We start from the raw sequence: 20,414 nt of genomic DNA, 5'->3' as shown, positions 1-20,414 counted from the left end.
TATTTCGTTTCGCCTATGTTCCTGGTACCACAATGAACGAACATATCACCAGTTTCAATAAGTTGGTCACAGATTTGCAAAATATGGATGCAACTTTTGATGATGGTGACTTGGCCTTGATGTTATTGGGGTCACTTCCTGATGAGTACGAGCACCTTGAAACTACTCTACTTCATGGGAATGACGAAATTTCTCTCAGAGAAGTTTGATTGGCTTTGTACAACTATGAACAAAGAAAGGGAGAAAAACAAAAGGGCGGAGAAGGAGAAGCACTGGTTGTGGGGGTCGTCCTTAAAATCAAATGAGGACAAAGAAGGGAAGATCCAAGTCAAGATCTAGACCCAGCAAAAATGAATGTGCCTTTTGTCGAGAAAAGGGACACTGGAAGAAAGACTGTCTGAAGCTGAAGAATAAGGTCAAACATAACAATGGAAAGGCCATTATGGATTCAAATGTAGCTGATTGTGATGATTCAGACTTCTCATTAGTTACAACAGAGACATCAACATCATCAAAAATATGGTTGATGGACTTGGCTTGTAGCTATCATATGTGACCCAACAGGGACTGGTTCGTGGATTTTCAAGAAGGAGAATATGGAGTCATCCACACAGCGGATATTAACCCTCTTACCTCATATGATATTGGTTCAATACGATTAAGGAACCATGATGGAATGATCAGAACATTAATAGATGTTCGATATGTACCGGATTTGAAGAAGAATCTCATCTCTGTGGGAGTCCTAGAATCAAAAGGGTTCAAAATCATTGCAGAAAATGGAGTGATGAGAGTATGCTCCGGTGCACTAGTAGTAATGAAGGCCAATCGGAAGAACAATAACATGTACCGTTATCGCGGTAGTATAGTTATTGGGACAACGATAGTAACATCCAGTGACGAAAAAGAGGCAGAAGTAACCAGGCTATGGCACATGCACTTGGGACATACTGGAGGTAAATCTTTGAAAACATTATCAGATCAAGGATTGTTAAAAGGAGTAAAGGCTTGCAATTTGGAGTTTTGCGAGCATTGTGTCAAAGAGAAACAGACAAGGGTTAAATTTGGTACAGTGATCCATAATACTAAAGGTATTTTGGATTATGTACACTCTGATGTTTGGGGTCCTTCCAAAACACCTTCATTAGGTGGGAAGCACTATTTTATAACCTTTGTTGATGATTTTTTCCCGAAGAGTGTGGGTGTATACAATGAAGAGCAAAGATGAAGTGATGAGAATTTTTATCAAATGGAAAATGATGGTGGAGAATCAAACAGGCAAGATAATCAAATGTATTCGCACAGACAATAGAGGTGAATACAAAAATGATCAATTTTAATAAGGTCTGTGAAAATGATGTCATCGTCCGACACTTTACTGTCAAGCATACACCACAACAAAATGGAGTGGCAGAACGTATGAACCGGACCTTGCTGGAGAAGGTACAGTGTATGTTGTCCAATGCTAGCTTGGGACAACATATGCATGCCACCTCATTAATCACTTACCATCTGCTTCTATTGATGGAAAGACACCATTTGAAAAATGGTATGGAAAACCTGCTGTAGATTATGACTGTTTGCATGTGTTTGGCTCAACTGTATATTATCATGTGACAGAGTCAAAATTGGATCCATGGGCAAATAAGGCTATTTTCATGGGGATTACTTCTGGAGTCAAAGAATATCGCTTATGGTGTCCTATGACAAAGAAAGTAATATTCAGCAGGGATGTTACCTTTGATGAATCTGCTATGGTAAATAAGGTAACAGAAGATACCAAACAAAATGAGGGTGCTTCTAAGCAGGTGGAGTTTGAGGGAAAATTTATTTTTCCTACACAAGAAGCAGAGGAGGAAACAAATGAAGATTATCCTCTGGAAGAAGAGCCAGTACAGAGGGAGATTCCAACTCAGGAACCTCAACAACAACTTGAATCAATTGCAACTAGCAGGCCAAAAAGGACAATAACAAAAACTGTTCGTCTTATAGAGACGGTTGCTTATGCCGCCTCAATTGTAGCTGTTGATGTTCCTACCACTTATAAAGACACAGTCCAAAGTTTAGAAGAAGATAAGTAGAGGATTGCCATAAATGATGAAATACAGTACCTTCATCAGAATCATACATGGAGATTGGCCAATCTTCCGAAGGGAAAGAAAGCAATTGGGTGCAAATGGGTATTTGCAAAGAAAGAAGGATTTTCTAACCAAAAAGATGTTCGCTACAAAGCAAGATTGGTGGCCAAAGTATATGCTCAAAAGGAGGGAATTGATTACAATGAAGTGTTTTCTCCAGTTGTAAAACATTTCTTCATTAGAATTATGTTGGTTTTGGTAGCACAATTGGATTTGGAACTAGTTCAGATGGATGTAAAAACTGCGTTTTTACATGGAAACTTGGAGGAAGAAATCTACATGACTCAGCCAGAAGGATTCAAAGTTTCTAGAAAAGAAAATATGATATGCAAACTTGAAAAATCATTGTACGGATTGAAACAATCTTCTAGACAATGGTACAAGCGATTTGACAAGTTTATGTTGCGGTAAGGGTACAAGAGAAGCAAATACGATCATTGTGTGTATTTGCGCAAGCTTGAAGATGGTTCCTTTGTATATCTTCTCCTATATGTTGATGATATGTTGATAGTTTCCAAGAATTCGGAAGAAATTGATAAGTTGAAGATTCAACTGAAGAAGGAGTTCAAGATGAAGGATTTGGGTGAGGCAAAGAAAATTCATGGCATGGAGATAATAAGATATAGACGTTCAAAGAAACTCTGTTTATCTCAGAAAGAATATTTGAAAAGAGTACTATAACGTTTTGGCATAGATGAAAAGACTAAGCCAGTTAGTACTCCACTTGCTCCCCATTTTAAGTTAAGTACTACTATGTCGCCAAAAGATGAAGCTGAACGGGAGTATATGTCAAAGGTACCATACGCAAATGCTGCTGGTAGCTTGATGTATGCAATGGTCTGTACGAGACCTGACATTTCACAATCTGTTGGAGTTATTAGCAGATATATGCATAATCCAGGAAAAGAGCATTGGCAAGCTGTGAAGTGGATTCTACGGTATATTCATAATACTGTAGATGTTGGGTTAGTTTTTGAGCAGGAAGGCAATCAGTCCGTATTTGGATATTGTGACTCAGATTTTGTGGGTGATCTGGACAAACGAAGATCAACTACTGGTTATGTGTTTACTTTTGCAAAGGCACCAGTTAGTTGAAAGTCTACTTTGCAGTCAACAGTTGCTTTGTCTACAACAGAGGCAGAGTACATGGCTATTACAGAGGTTGTGAAGGAGGCAATTTGGCTTCAGGGGTTGCTAAAAGAGCTTGGCATTGGACAAAAAAAGTATCACAATTTTTTGTGATAGTCAAAGTGCTATTCAATTAGCGAAGAACCAAGTTTATCATGCAAGGACAAAGCACATTGATGTTCAGTATCATTTCGTACGATAAATCATAGAAGAAGGTGGAGTCACGGTGAAGAAAATTCATACTACGGAGAATCCTGCTGATATGCTGACAAAGGTGGTGACTGCGGTCAAGTTTCAATATTGTTTGGATTTGATCAACATTGTTGAACACTAAAGATTGAAGATGAAGATACAACCAAAATTTGTTATTGAGAGAAAGTTGAAGATGTGGAATTTTGCCAAGGTGGAGATTTGTTGATTGTCAAAAGTCCCACATCGGTGGGTGACAATTTGGGTTTGGGAATATTTCCTTATAAAAGGAGGCCTAATGTTTAGAATTTAAATACACCTCTTATTTGCCTTCTTATCTTCTTAAGACATTTGTATCTTCTCTCTTTAGTATTATTTCACTTGTATTTTTTGGAGTGGAATAAAATATTGGTTGTGTCCGAGGAAGTAGGCAAAATTGGCTGAACCTCGTAAACTATGGTGTTCCTTTTATTGTTGCTTTATTGTCTTATTTATTATTTGGTGGCTGTCAAATTTTTTGGTATAGTAGTTGTGACTCATTCACATTATAACATTTGGCTTCCGCAACAGTGATCTCTCCACTCTTAATCAGAAATCTCGAATTCGAGCATGAAAAATGGATAAGTTCTTAGGAGAGAGCGCTTTCCCTTTAATAGATTTTATACGATGTGAATCTGAATTAATCGGGCAAATGAGTTCCATATACCAACTTGTAATGCCAAATGATTTGCTGAGTACAACTTTTTGGGGGAGTGCTGCAAACAACGACGGCGTTGTTGCTGTGACCATCTTCTCCCATTTCTCACTTATGCTTAACTTCTTATTCTTTAGGATTTTATAGAGAAAATCACTACATTCCTAACATGTATGGCAAAAGATATTTCTTTTTTGTGGATTTTCAAAGGAAATGGTCTGAGCTTAAGCATTTATACTTGCAGCATGGAATTGGTTTTTTAAATTAATTAAGATGCTATGATATAGTAAAAGAAAGGATATATCTTAATCATGAGTTTATTTTTTTCTGGCAAAGAGCATATGTACTAATCTATTGTGCTGGTTTACATTAGAATTGTCTTTTCCATAACTACAAGAAGCAAAAGGAAGTTGTTTGACAATTGACACACTTTGCAAACCAAGATGCAATAACTGTGAGATGGGGAGACAACCTGTCTTGACGACAACCTAGTGCAGTAAGCTTCCGCTATGCGTGAGTCTATTATATACAGCGTTACCCTACATTTCTATAAGAGGTTGTTTTCACGACAACATGTCTTGAGATTGTATAAAAAAGACCCTAGGTGTAACACATGAAGTCAATTTGCACATTTTCATCAAAGAGGCTTATAATGGAAAATCAGAATTGATGAAAGTTACCTAACAACTCAGTTAATTACAGAACTTGATTATTGACAACATATTGTTGTAAAAGAAGGAACAAGCAATCTATTATGAAGATATTGATAGGGACTAAGTACGCTTTACACAATTCATCCAAATCTGAATCTGTTTTACAATATCCTTCATCCAATATACGGTACAAACAATACCTCACTGAGGCCAAGAATTGAGAAACTTGACATAAATTTGAATGCCATTAAAATAACATGAGGGACATTCTCCTCCAAATAATGACTTAAAAATCTACAAATCAGCAAACGCGTGGTAAGTTTTCGAGTCCACTGCTATAAGCCTGAATGCAGCTACTAATGCAGCAGCAGATATGACACTAAACAAGACAACATTAACCAAATGCCAACTCCTTTGTAACGACGACAGTTGCTTTTTCATGGCAACAAGATACATGTGATTCGGAAGAATAAACGTGAGTGGGATCGAGCTGATAGCACCAGTGAGACTCATGAAATCTCCCAAGAAAGGTAACAGAGCAGATAGGAAAGTAGTAACCGCTAGATAACTACCTCTAACTAGAGTTCTAAACGCCAGGTTCCGAACAGCAACTGCACTTCCTTTAATCTCATATTTTGTATCCAAGAATTCATATGTTGGGCTTGCAAATATCTACAATAAGCAAAATAAGGCAATGTAACATGAGAATGGAGCAATAATACTATATATAGTGAGTTGAAATCTTTAAATGGTTGGTTAACTGTAGTTATCATTTATGTGAGCGTAAAAGTTCTTTTATACTACTAAGTGTATGTTAGACTTGTTAGTATTCTGTGTCCAAAAATTAAATTCTAGAAAAGCAAACACGAAATAGAAACGTAGAAGAAGCAAAAAATTAATCCGAGCCCACTGAAACACAGTGTTTCCTTAAGGAAGTTAATCCCTTCCTATCACCCGAGGTTTAGGATTATTTCCTCCAGGATAGAACAGATTACCCTCACTGGTGTAGCAGTAAAACTGCAATGACCAACAAACTCAAAGATCGATTGCAAATCACATTTACTGTTATTTTCTTTATAAAGAAGGATAATTCAGAATTTTCGTAAAGAAAATCTGACGAATTTGAAGCCGAGCCAAGCGACGATGACGCGGGGCTTGACTTCTTCTCAACTCTTTAAGAGCTAAAAGAAGTGCAATTATATATATACACCCAACAACATGAGCTTTCATCCTCCAATATGGGGACAATGTTCCTTTGTAAAGGAGGAAAACTCAAAAAAAAAAAAAAAAAACCCTCATTTCTCACTCACACTATTTTTGAACTAAAAACCCAACAATGTATAAAAGTTAAATTCAATACGATAAGAGGAAAGTGGAAAGATAATTACATGTAAAGCGATGATGGCTTGTAAGAATGCACTGATGTTAGCCAGTGCCTTAACCCAAACCGGACCGCTAACATTGTTGAGCAAATAGGAAGATGAATTGGATCCATACGCCCAGTATCCAACATAAGTAACAACATGAACAGGCACAGATCCTAAACTGAACTGAAAATATAAGGCTTTTAACATGTTGTCAACAACAGGTGCTCTTATTGTAGCCTGTTAAAGAAAAAGATTTTATAAAGTTAGTCAGAATCAAATAAAATCAAGAAAAAGAGGTCATAGTCTAGATATACTTCAGTCAATTGCAGATATTTTTGGTACGGAGACCGGTGCTGGTGCAGCCTGGTGCACTAACCTCCCGCTATACGTGGGTTTTGAGGAAGAGTCAGACTACAAGGGTTTATTGTACGCAGTCTTACCCTGCATTTCTGCAAGAGGCTATTTCCACAGCTCAAATGTGACCTCCTGGTCACATGACGACAACTTTACTAGTTACGTCAAGGCTCCCCTTCGATTTATTAATGACACAAATTCATTAATGAAGTGTTCGATTCTTCACAAGAATACATCGAATTCGAGGTTAGTTACCTGGATCTCTGGAATCATTCCGGTGTTGAATACAAAAACAAGATTTGCAGCTGCACCAGCAGTTGTAAAAACTCTGTTTATCTTTGATCCTGGAATGCTATAGTCTCTAGGAGGAGCATTAATACCTGCAAATACGCAGATAGTTATCAAATAGGCATTACTTATAAAGAAATTCACATATGTTAAGGAGAGATGCATACCGTCTTTAAGAGCTAAAGCGAAGGTTATAGTGAGATAAATTAGACTGCACACTGATGAAATCACCAGCCAAATCCTTAGTGATGACAAGGTGGGAACAACAATGGCGAATAAGACGCATGTCAATCCAGCAATCGCGATGAAGTATGCTAGCTTCATATGATCATCATCCCTAAAGAGATGGTAGAAAGCCTGCCAATCATAAAAAGTAGTTTCAGAATCATATCTACTGACTTACAGAAATCCAGAGAGTTACTGGCGCACGGTTCAAAATGGGATAACATGTCCGTCTATCCTTCTCTTCTTAAATACCATACTTTTGTAGGATCCCAATCCGTGACGCACATCTAACCACACCTCGTGCGATGCACTCTTACCACTAGGCAAAAACCATGAGGGCTTTACAGAGATTAACTTCTAAACATAATTTCTCTTTATATTTGATTGTAGCTTTCAAACTAAGGCTGCTTATAATAGACTTTTGTGGCCCGACCCTTCCCAGCATCCCGTGCATAGTGAGAGCTTAGAGCACCAGACTGCCCTTTTTAGCTTTCAAACTAAATTAAACAGCCTCTTTTCCACACCTTAATCACATTCTCATCTTTCTATATACAACTTAACCATCTTTTGAAATAGAAGGGAGATTTGGGATGAGACATTGCATAGCAAGTCATAGGCAGAGGGGGATCCAGGATTGGAAGTTTATGGGTTCCTATTGTAATATCAAATTAATATGCAATAACAACTGGGTTCACGCTTATATATTTATTGATATTTAATTAATTTTTTAATAAAAATACAGGGTCTATGCAAAAGTTACTGGTTCCCGAAAACCCAGTAACTATACTCTACATCCGCCACTGGTCATAGATACTCATAAAAGATAACAGAAAATGTTAAACTGTGTGACAATCTCATTTGAAAAATAATCTGTTAGAAAAAAACATATTTGCATTTACTTAATTACGTCTAAACACACCCTCTCACGTGTGGCTTGACTCTTTTTTATGTCCAACCACGTGAAAGTTCTATTTGATAATGTATAATAGTGAATTTTGAATCAAGGACCTCTGTCTGTTCTAATTCTATTTTGAATATGTGATTACTTTATCTAAAAGCTTATATTATTAGGAAGAGTACATTGCTGCTTACTTAATTATATCTAGAGAAGAGGGTAGGGGGTTTATCTTACCTTTAAGGCCTGTCCACCTAAAATGATGAATCCAATATTTATCAAGAAAAGATTTGCATACTGCGATGCCCAAACAATTACATAAGCTGTCCGACCTGCAATATTAGCCAAGTCTCCATTTAACTATAAGTAAAGGAATTAAAATCTTGTAAAGCTTAAGAGAAAAGAACGCAAGGTCCGCGGAAGAGTCGCACCCCAAGGGGTGTGATGTAGACAGCCTACCACTCTGGTCTGAATGGTTGCTTCCAAGGCTCGAACCCCTAAACTATAGGTCACAATGATACAACTTTCTCTTGTTTACTTGTTCTTACCATACAAAAATCCGGCAAGATCTCTATATCTGATATGTCTTTTTCCACCATATTCATGAATCTTGGCAATAAGAGTACTTGCATATAATGATATTATTGTTGATAAAACAAGACCAATGACACCACCAGTCCAACCCAAAGGAACCATGATTGTGCCTGCATATCCTAGAGCATAGGCACTGTTGATACCAGTGCTTAGAACAACTCCCACCTGAAACCATGAATCTACATTTTGCAAAAACAGAAGACACCACACAAATTATTTCAATTAAGTAAAAATAAAAAAAAATCAATATACATATGAGATTGAACATTACTCTTTTTTCTTCTTCAACTCCTAGATTTAAGTGTAACTAATTTTTACAAGATCAGTTATTATGGGCGATTATCTATAGTTATTTTTTTTGGATTTAAATAATATACACCGACAATTAAAAGATTTTTCAATGTTATGCTTAGGTTAGTTACTATTTTATTAAATTATCAATTAATGTTTCTCAAGAGTTTTAACTATAATTACTCAATAAGTGATATAATTTTAAGCTAAAATAGTCATGATTATACGATAAAATTTCTAAAGTGACACACATGTCATTTATTTATTTAATAAAGTTGATTCTTTTTCTTGTTCTATATGATAGTGATCACAAGTCAGACACCAAAAAGAATAAGAAAAAGAAAAAGAAAAGGGAGAGTAGAGCCAATAAAATGTGCAGTAGAGAAGCTTTTCTCATATTGTTCGTTTTTCCACAGCAAATTTGGTATCTAATTATCTTCCTATGAAGCTTTTAATACTTAAGACATAAGTTTTCGTGCCAATATTTTTTAAAAAAGATACCCCTCCGTCTCATATTAACAGTCGTAGTCACTAAAAATAGTTATTTTAAATTATTTGTCATTTTAGAAATTCACGATAAAATTAATTATTTTTTTCCTTTTTTACCTTTCATAATAATTATTCTTAAAGGTGGAGATAACACATAAATAGAATAAATATTCAATAAATAGAAATTATATCTTAAGACATAAATAATGATAGAATAGTCCAATCCCTTTTCTAATTATTACATTTCTTAAGAGCGCGTGTAAAAAAGAAACACGACACATAATATGAGACAGATGAACAAATTGGAGAGGTCGGACTAGGTACACTTTTGAAAGATATTTAAACTCTTAATTATAAGAATATTAGTCTAAATTATCTTTCGTCTATTTCTTAAATATTTTACTTAATAACATTTGCAATAAATGACTTCGTTTAAAATGTCAATTATTTTAAAAAGAATTTAATTTAGTAAAACGACTCATAATAGGGGTAAGATATGCATATACACTATTCTCCCTATAACCCACTCGTGGGAACTGAGTTTGTTATTGTTATACTTCCTCTGTTCGAAATTATGTGAACCTATTTCCTTTTTGGTCCGCTCCAAAAAGAATGATCCATTTCTAAATTTGGTAACAATTTATCTTAAATTTACAATTCTACCCTTAATGAGAAACTTTTATAACCACACAATTACTCTGGTCCCTTTTTGAAGTGTTTAGGACTATAAATTTTAAAAGTCTTTATTTCTTTTTAAACTCCGTACTTAATCAAATAGGTTCGCCTAAACTGAAACGGAGGGAGTAATACAATTTTAACTTGATGTGCATGTTTTATGTGATGAGTACAATTTTGGTCAGCAGTTCAATTTCAATATGACTGCTCTTTCAGATCTTTTCGTATTATTCCACACTGTCAGTTACCTAAAAGTCTTTCAAGTGACAGACTTTAAGATTTTGAAAATGATATACTCCGTCCGTTTCATATGAGATGAAATAGTTTGATTCGGTATAAAATTTAAGAAAAATGGTATAAAATTTAAGAAAAAAGAAGAAGATTTTTAAAATTTGTGGTCTTAAAAGCTTAAGGGGTAAAATGTTTGTGGGGCCATGATATTTGCGTGATAATAAAAGAATCTCATTAAAAATAAATGAATAAAATAAAAGAGTTTAAAATTCAATTATTTCAAAATTTAGAAATGTATCATTTATTTTGAAACAGACTAAAAATAAGAGTACCTTATATAATATGAAACGGAGAGAGTATTATAATATCTCTAGAAAGGCAACTAACTATACATAGCGGAAAAGATAGACCATAGGATCAAACAGTTGATTATTACTTCGTCCAAATACTCTCTTCGTTTCAATTTAATTAATATAATTTGACTTGACACAAAATTTAAGGGAACTTTTTTTTTTAAATATTTGGTCTTAAAAGTTTAAGGTGTAAAAGTTTTGTGGGACCATAATATTTGTGTGGCTATAAAAACTTTTAATTAAGGAAAAAGTAGGTAAAATAAAAAATTTAAAATTGAATTATTTTTAAATATAAAAATATGTCATTTTTTTTAGAACATACTAATAAGAAAAATATGCCATTTAAATTGAAACAAATAAAGTAATTGACAAAATCCCACGCTTCCCGGTTTGATATAGAAAGTATGAATATAGTAATATGTACATGATCTTAAAAGGTGACAAAATAGAATTTTTTCACAATTATTATGTTGACTCAGTGTTCTAAAGATGGAAACTAAATAGAGAAAAATAAATCAAAACATCCATATTATGTTGACTCGGTGTTCTAAAGATAGAAACAAATAAGTGAAAAATAAAGAAAAACATCCACGTCACATTAACATTAAATTTTCATTATCTTTTTGGTGCAACAAGGTGGATTCTAGGCCGGATACTTACTCTTATAAAATATTTACATCAAACTAAATAATATATAAATAACAAGTGTTTTGAATTTATTATTTTGATGTAAACATCAAATGCAAATAAATTTTTACCTGCTAGTAACTATTTATGAACATAAACTTCCAAGTGAAAGTTAAAGATCCATGAGATGAAGTTGAAAATTAGTAAAACTTCAGTTTCTTACTTTCTTTGTTCCAGTTTATGTGAATATATTTTCTTTTTGGTCCGTTCCAAAAAGAATGATCCCTTTCTAAATTTGGAAACAATTTAGCTTAAACTTACAATTCTACCATTAATGAGAAGCTTTTATAACCACACAAATACTCTGAGCCCTTTTTTGACTTGTTTAGGACCACAAATTCCAAAACTCTTCATTTTTTCTTAAACTCCGTGCCCACTCAAACAGGTTTACATAAATTGAAACGGAGGTAGTAAATCTTAACTCAAAACTTCATCACTATACTTCAACTTTGCAATTATCATTTCTTGTTTATGTCGAATATTTTCTTGTTATGGTATACTCTTCGCTATTAACATAGCGGAAAAAGGTACCCGATGCACAAAGCATCCTGCGTTTACGCTGGATTCCTTAGTTCGAACTCGTGACCTATAGGTCACAAATTCACGCAGATAGAGGCAGAGCCAGAATTTAAAATTTATGGGTTCTGAATTTGTCTCGGAACCCATAGATCATCTTAGTTACCGGGTTCACAATTAAATATTTGTACATATTTAATAAATTTCTTAATATAAATACAGTGTTTAAGCAAAAATAACTGGGTTCGGCCGAACCCGCACCTATAAGGCTAGCTCCGCCCCAGCACGCAGGGTTCGAAAAAGGATCATACTCCATGGTTCGAGATTGTGACCTATATGTCCCAGGGAGACAACTGTACTGTCGTTCCAAAGCGGAAAGAACCAAATAAAAGGAAAAACAAAAGCTAAAATGAAACAAAGAGAAAGATCAAAGAGAGAACCTGTTCCAACTTGATGAAGAGTTTCAGGTACTTCAACTTCTAAAGCTACAACATGATCATCATTATACCTCTGTGAAATTGAAGGAGGAGAAATAATTGCTACCTCGTCCCTGTATTTATCTTCTCCCATTTTTCACACTGATTTTACTTTCTTTGAACAGCTAACTTTTCAATGAAAAAACTCAAAAATACAGTTCAAATATTCAAGTTCTAATTTGGATATGAATGTGAGGAGGACAAAGCAGAATGGCTGAGTGATACCTTTTGCACGTAAAACACAATGAAATGAAGCATTTATAGTATGAATTGATCTATAATTATTGGTGGTTGGATGGGAGAGTCGACAAATTCTAGTTCCTATACTATAAATATATTACTCCCTTTCATCTTCGATTGCGGATTCAGAATTTTCATCAAGGTGTTTCATAATATAAATAATTAGATATATCGAAAAGTGAAGAGGAGTCAACGTATAGTAAATATACATAAAATAACAAAATATTATCTAGCAAAATAGTATAATTTTCCGGCGAAAAGGTATCGCTTGACGCCCCTTGCTTCAATGTGGCTCCACCATTGTCCATCTTGCAATGTTTTTAGATTTCGATAATTAGATATTTTAATTTTGATTGTGTATTCGGATATTAAAGTTTTAAGTTTTTTTTTTTAAATAAAAAATATATATTTGAAAATTATATAAAAAATATTATATTCAGTGGAAGATGCAATGTATCAGCAACATGTTCATTTGAACCCATCACAAATATATGTGAAAAAATGTACTTATCATAAATCATATACATAAACCTATAATATTAAAAGTTGAACTCATAGAACTTAAATTCTGGATCTGCCTCTAGCTACATTACCAATCCACTTCAGTATAACCACTAGTAGTACTCAGAATTTACTGACCCGACTAATTTAAATTGAAAGAATTTCATAGAATAAATTTCACAAATGGCCATGTAACTATGACTTTGTTTCACCAAAGTCATATAATTATGTTTTCTCACATAAAAATCATAAAATTGCCACTAACTCACAAAAAATTCATAGTGCCCGAAAAATACAACTTTCCAATAGTATTTTCTTATTCCATATATTTTTATTCTTATTTTAATAAATAATAATCAAATTAAAATAGAAATAATCCAATCCAATACTCATATACATAAATTAAACTAATGTTAAAATTAAATTATTTCATCAAAATACACGATACTTCTATTTTTCTTTTTCTTTTTAAAATTTTCTTTATATCAAGAGCTCTTTGATTATTCATGCAATTTTTTTTTTGACAGAATCACATGCAAAATATACTCCAAAGAAAGAAACTATATATATATATATATATATATATATATATATATATATATATATATATATATTGAGCACCTACTGTCTATCTGACATAAATATTTTGGAGTATTTTGCAAACAATATTTTTTTTTGAAGTGTTTTGCATGAGATTCATACAACAACAAAAAAAGGATATAACAATACATATACAACATCCAACAAATGATTAAAAATTAGGGATGTTGGAGATATTCCTTTCTTATTTTTCTTCATATATTCTCTTTCTTCCTATCATCTCTTCCCACAAATCCTAGCCTAATAGCCCGTTTGGCCAAGCTGCAAAAATCAGCTTATTTTGAGAAGTGCTTTTTTTCAAACGTACTTTTCTCAAAAGTACTTTTGGTGAGAAACAGTTTGTGTTTGGCTAATTAGTTTGAAAAGACTTCTAAGCAGCAATTAGTGTTTGGCCAAGCTTTAAAAAACTGCTTCTAAATGTATTTTTCTCAAAAGTGCTTCTAAAAAAAGTGCTTTTGGAGAGAAACTACTTTTTTCTGCTTCTCCAAAACTGCTTCTGCTTCTCCTCAAAAACACTTTTTTTTCCTTCCAAAAGTTTGGTCAAACACCTCAATTTTTGGCCAAAAATACTTTTGACAAAAAAAAGAAGCACTTTTGGCTAAAAAGAAGCTTGACCAAACAGGCTATTACGTCCAGATTCAACTTAACAAATCATAGTCAAGCCCTACGATTCCTGTAATAAAATCCAAATAATCTATTTGTCACATGGAAAATGGTAAATAAGACAACAATGGTGTATTATATTAATAATTATAAGAAGATATATTTTATAGAATAGCAGTATATAATGCCAAGAACTAAAACCCAATCTTTCAAACCAATAATAATTATAAACAATTTGAAACAACAAATAATAGAAAGCCTTAGTAAGTGAAACATATTATTCAACATATATTTAATACTCCCTTCGGTCCACAATAAGTGATCAATTTACTTTTTTATTTTGGTCCAAAATAAATATCCATTTATATAATCAAGAAAGAATTCAATTTGTTTTTACAAAATTATCCTTATGTACATATTCCTAAAAAGTTTTCTTACTTCTCAAATTAAATAATTAATTAAGAATAGTTTAGTTATACTAGGTATTTTTGTATAGAATTTAATATTTTCTTAATGGACGTACCAAAAGTAAATTGATCACTTATTATGAACCGGAGTGAATATATAGCAGCAATCAGAGTATAAATGAGATTTTAATTTTAACATGGTAGTCATATATGGCGGTGGGATATGAAAAATTGACAACATGAATATTAAATGGTGCAGGCCAATAACTATAGCTAGCATATTGAATATATATTGACAGGGGATGGGATTTAATCATTGCTCTGACTTCATAAATTTTTCTATGAATTGTTTTCAATTAATTATTACCCAGCAATGATTTATTTTAACTGTTGACTGTCGACGTTCGTCTTTCACATGCATAAAATATTATATTTTGCTCATTACTTTCTACTTTAGGGGCGAAGTATAATATCAGATACAAGTTCGAACGAACTCAACAATTTTTACATAATGTGGTCGCTCTATGCCCTTTAACGGGCTCCTCGTTTGGTTGGAAAATAAATTATTAAAAAATAATTATTTCAGAATTAGTTATTCCGAGATTATTATTTCATTAAGGGGTGTTCAAACCGAATCGGAAAATCGCACCAAATCGAAAAATCAAACCAAATCGATTAAAAAACTCGACTAGGTTTGGTTTGGTATTGAGTAAAAAAACCCGAACCAAACCGACATATAAATATATAAATTTTATTTATATTTTTAAGACTTTATAGTGATTTTTCTTTAGAAAATATAGAAATATTTGGGATCCTCTCATGTATTAACCTTGAAAGCGTAAATTAACGAAAAATTATTTTTAGACGACTAAGAAAATAACTATCATGTGTCACTAAAAAAATTCTCCCATTAGAATATTTTAATAGATCATATGTTTGTCAATTTTTTCCATATTTACTAAACATATATTCACTTATCAAAGTTTTATTTATAATTTTAATAAACTAAGATTGAAATAATATTCATGTAACAAAAAACCCGAAAACCCGAAAAACCCGACAAAACCGAACCAATCCAAACCGATATAATTGGTTTGGTTTGGTTTTGATAAAAACCGAACCAACCCGATCCATGTACACCCCTAATCCCATCCTTTTATATTGGGATGAAAATAATATTATAACCCCTGAATAACTAATCTCGGGATTAATTATACTATCATTTTATCCCGATCAAACGTGAAAGAATTAATTATTACTTATCTCTCGTACCAGACACGACAGCATGCCAAACAAATTTAATTTAGTCGTGAAAAAACCATGAGAATCAGGTTTCAAATGGCCTTTTCATTATCCACAATTAGTCGATGTAGAAACCCCAGCTGTTATTATGAATAATGTAATCCCTAAATGCTAGTTTTTTTGATATTTTTTAAGAGCAGCTACGCCGCGTCATTTATAGGTCCAATAATATTGGACCCATTGCCATGTGAAGGACCAACGGATCACTCAAAAGTCGAAATATTTGATATTCAATAAAAAGATAATACATAACTTCTATACACCGGATTCATTACTTTCATACCGAATAAAATTGGAGTAACGTAAAGTTGTTTCTGCGTGATTTAAGGTAACAGGTTCAAGCCGTAGAAGTAACTATTACTATTTGCATTAAAATAGGCTGTTTACATCACACCCTTTGAAGTGCGACCCTTTTCGGAGTTTACTTGAACGTAAGATCAAGAATGCTTTATTCACCAAACTACCATTCATCCATACAAGTAGAATTAATTATTTAAAAAATAAAATACACAATCTCTTTTAACATATTAAATTATATCAATAGTCTAATAATTCTTTAGGAAAGTCAATAAGTTAAATATGTTTAAGATTCAATAGCGAGTCAAAGAAGAATCAAAAGATGTTGTTTGGCAGGTTTGAAAAGTATTATTGTCACGACCCGGATTTTCCGCTCTCGAGAATCGTGATGGCGCATACTAATGTGAGCTAAGCAAGCCGACTGTTTGACAAGATTATCATTTTACCCATTTTATATTCTTTAACAATTATAAAGCAATAACGTGTAGACAGCGAAATTTACAATAAGCGAAAGAAAAGCAATAAATTATCTGAATATGTATCTAATACAACTGCTTGAACATCGACTACCCAGAACTGGTGTCACAGTTTCATAAACGGTCTGAGAATACTACATACAAAATCTGAAAGATAAAAGATACATTGTTTCTGAAATAAATAAAGGAAACATGATAAAGGAAAAATAGGAGGTGACGCCAAGGCCCGCAGACGTCTGCAGGATTACCTCGGGTCGCTTGTGTGAACTGAAAACAACACCCTCACTGCGGTCCAAGCGCTCCGGTATCAGTATCTGCACATAGTGCAGAGTGTAGTATCAGCACAACTGACCCCATGTGATGGTAAGTGTCTAGCCTAACCTCGGCGAAGTAGTGACGAGGCTAGTACCAGACTACCAAATAAACATGTGCATTTAAATCATATATAGCGGAAGTAGAAGCAGATAATTACAATTAAAATTGGGCGGGGGAAACATGCTGCGGGGAGTAACATGTAACAACAGAACGACAGTAGAGAAACATAAAGAATGTCATAAATCAATTACCAGCAAAAATAAGGAAATAAAAGAAACAGGCATACACGTAATACCGTTGCAGGCGTGCAACCCGATCCCATTTCATATATTACTGTTGCAGGCGTGCAACCCGCTCCCATTTCACATATTACCGTTGCAGGCGTACAACCCGCTCCCATTTCACATATTACCGTTGAAGGCGTGCAACCCACTCCCATTTCTTTTGTCAGCACCAATAAAAAAAGGGTCCCAACAAGGGATCAATAATATCAAACAAACATCCCGGCAATGGAACAATAATATGACAATAACATCCCGGCAAGGGAACAATAATGATAATAACATCCCGGCAAGGGAACAATAATGATAATATCATAACAATTACAATATAAGACTCACGGGCATGCTTGACACTGACGTATAGATACTCGTCACCATGCCTATACGTCGTACTCCACAATTAACACGTAGCAAATAAGACACGACTCCTAATACCTCAAGCTAAGGTTAGACCAAGCACTTACCTCGATGCCACGAACACAATTCAAGTCTCTACTATCGTTTTACCTCTTGATTCCACCACTAATTCGCTCGTATCTAGCCACAAGTTACTTAATTACATCAATAAACGCTAAATGAATCAATTCTAATGCATGAAAATAAGTTTTTCCAAAGTTTTACCCAAAAAGTCAAAAATCGCCCCCGGGCCCACATGGTCAAAACCTAAGGTTCGAACCAAAACCCGATTACTCATTCCCCCACGAACTCAAATATATAATTTATTTTGAAATCGAACCTCAAATCGAGGTCCACATCCCCAATTTTTGAAAAACCTAGGTTCTACCCAAAATACCCAATTTCCCTTATGAAAATTATTGATTTTGAGTTGAGATCATGTGAAAAGATGTTAAATATTGAAGAAAACTAGTTAGAAATCACTTACAATTGATTTGGAGAAGAAGTTGCCTTTAAAAAATCGCCCTAGGGAATTTTGGTTTTGAAAGAGTGTGAAAAATGGTTGAAATGCGTCTAAGTTATGAATTTACAAGTCTCTGATGTCGCATTTTGAGACCTTCGCATTTGCAAACAAAATGTCGCATTTGTGACCTAGTCTATTTTCGGGTCTTCTTCGCATTTGCGATAGACCTCTCGCAAATGCGAAATTGCATTTGCGATACATGAGTCGCATTTGTGACTAAGGCAGTAACTGGGGGGGGGAGGGGCATCGCATTTGTGAGGCAAGGCTGGCCTAAGCTAGTTCGCATTTGCGACCCAGCCCTCGCATTTGCGAGCCAAGCTTTGCAAATGCGAAACTTGCAGGCCTGTAATAGAACAACTGAAACCTGCAATTTTTCCAAGTCCAATTCTACTCCGTGGCTTATCCAAAACTCACCCCAACCCTCGGGTCTCCAAACTAAACATGTCCACCAACCTAAAAATATCATACGGACTTGCTCGTGCATTCAAATCACTCAAATAACATCTACAACTATGAATTTAATATCAAAATCATGAAATTCTTAAGAACATCAAATTTCCCAATTTCCTCAAATAAGGTCTGATTCATATCATTTCAAGTCCGTTTCTTACCAAATTTTACAGACTCGACTTAAACCACATATAAGACATGTACCGGGCACCAAAATCATAATACGAGCCCGATACCATCAAATTTTAAATACATTTTATTTCCAAAACTCATAAATAATTCCAGAAAATAATTTTCTTTAAAAATTCATTTCTCGGGCTTGGGAACTCGGGATTTGATTCCGTGCATTCACCAAGTCCCATATTTTCCTACGAACTCTCCGGAACAGTCAAATTATGGGTCCGGGTCCGTTTACCCAAAATGTTGACCGAAGTCAACTTAATTCATTTTAAAGTCAAAATTCATTATTTTTCACATATTTTCACATATTGGCTTTCCGGCTATGCGCCCGGACTGCGCACACAAATCGAGGTGAGACATAAAGAGATTTTTAAGGCCTCAAAACGCAGAATTTATTTTTAAAATAAGTGATGACCCAAAACAATTATCAACTAAGAAACCGGAATGAGGTAAGAATATCTAATTGCATTTTATGTGACAAAGTTACTAATTGTAGAGTCAAAACAACTATTATTCTGACCATGATTTTTAAAATACTTTTTAATTTTTTTTATTTATTAACAAATTACGATTTATCATACTTTTTATACAATTTTTAAATATGAAACAATTTTTATTTCCAAAAACTTAAAAATCATATGTACGACCTCATATTAAAAATTAGGTGGTTTGACTCTCGTATTCTGAATTTCATGCTAAGTAAATCAAGGAGTAGAAAATTAGATACTTGCAAAAGAAAAAAAATGGACCACAAAAAGCAGAAATTAATTAATTAATTAATTTTATTTGGAGAAAGGTTGACCAACCATTCGCCTTGATAGATATTAATATCGAACTTTGATATTGGAGTGGACGATATTAATTCATTTTTCTCGTGTTCTTCATGAACAGAGACAGATCCATGATTAAATGGGTTTAAATGTACATTGAATTAATTATACTGTTAAAATTATAAGTGTTTACCCTAAAATCGAATAACAATTAAATTTGTACGCGATTCTAGATATATGGATTGATTCAAGATAAATAATCAAAAATATTAAATAAATGAGTTAAAGACAAAATAAAAGACCAAACCAGTTGTAATATTATGGCCTAGTCCAAACCCAGGTTGAATAGTGATTTTGCCTTCGATTGGACTTTTGGTTCGAGCCCAATTATGAATAGAGGACAGAATAATTAAATAAGAACTTCTGCAACAGCTAAATTAAAGGCAGATAATGAATTTTTATCGCTTTGATTTGTGTGCTACAATGTTCCTTATAAACGAAAAACTTTCTCTTTATATAGTAGAAGAGTTTCATCCCTAGTACAAGTCTAAAAAAGGTAAAAAATTTCCTTTCTCGTTAATTACTTATCCGTAACCGACATCGAGCAAAATCCGCGTCGTGATATCCGGTTGGGTACGAATATCACGGCCCTCTATTCATCGTGTGTAACCGTTTATCGTGTTTTTCGAGGTCTTAGAACTCATACGTTGCTTTATCAGGCCTGATGGTGAGCATATCGTTCACTTTTTACGGATCTCGATACAAAGGGCTCCCAGCCTCGATTTTAATATCGTGTGTTCATCCCCTGATCACTCCGTTTTCTTCATCGA

The 20,414-nt window shown here is 33.9% G+C and overlaps 1 protein-coding gene across 1 annotated transcript; it reads right to left on the bottom strand.

Moving 5' to 3' along the window:
* Positions 1–4,899: 4,899 nt before the first annotated feature.
* Positions 4,900–12,492, bottom strand: LOC104225306 (proline transporter 2-like). Its single transcript, XM_009777077.2, has 7 exons — positions 12,208–12,492; positions 8,480–8,704; positions 8,169–8,263; positions 6,979–7,168; positions 6,779–6,903; positions 6,191–6,406; positions 4,900–5,474 (listed from the first exon to the last, which is right to left on the bottom strand). Exons 1-7 carry the CDS (start codon positions 12,335–12,337, stop codon positions 5,097–5,099), a joined length of 1,359 nt encoding a protein of 452 aa, XP_009775379.1. The 5' UTR covers positions 12,338–12,492; the 3' UTR covers positions 4,900–5,096.
* Between the last annotated feature and the right edge of the window lie 7,922 nt (positions 12,493–20,414).

This window comes from Nicotiana sylvestris, chromosome 5, assembly GCF_000393655.2.
Source record: "Nicotiana sylvestris chromosome 5, ASM39365v2, whole genome shotgun sequence".
NCBI classification, from domain to species: Eukaryota; Viridiplantae; Streptophyta; class Magnoliopsida; order Solanales; family Solanaceae; genus Nicotiana; species Nicotiana sylvestris.
This window is presented reverse-complemented; position numbering and strand designations above follow the sequence as displayed.

What these genes read in the sequence shown, in the direction of transcription:
- LOC104225306 (XM_009777077.2), bottom strand. Translation starts at nt 12,337, where the DNA reads ATGGGAGAAGATAAATACAGGGACGAGGTAGCAATTATTTCTCCTCCT. An exon ending in TCTTGCCGGATTTTTGTATG is followed by an intron (nt 8,264 to 8,479) that starts GTAAGAACAAGT and finishes CTAATATTGCAG; the next exon opens with GTCGGACAGCTTATGTAATT. An exon ending in GAATGATTCCAGAGATCCAG is followed by an intron (nt 6,407 to 6,778) that starts GTAACTAACCTC and finishes TTTCTTTAACAG; the next exon opens with GCTACAATAAGAGCACCTGT.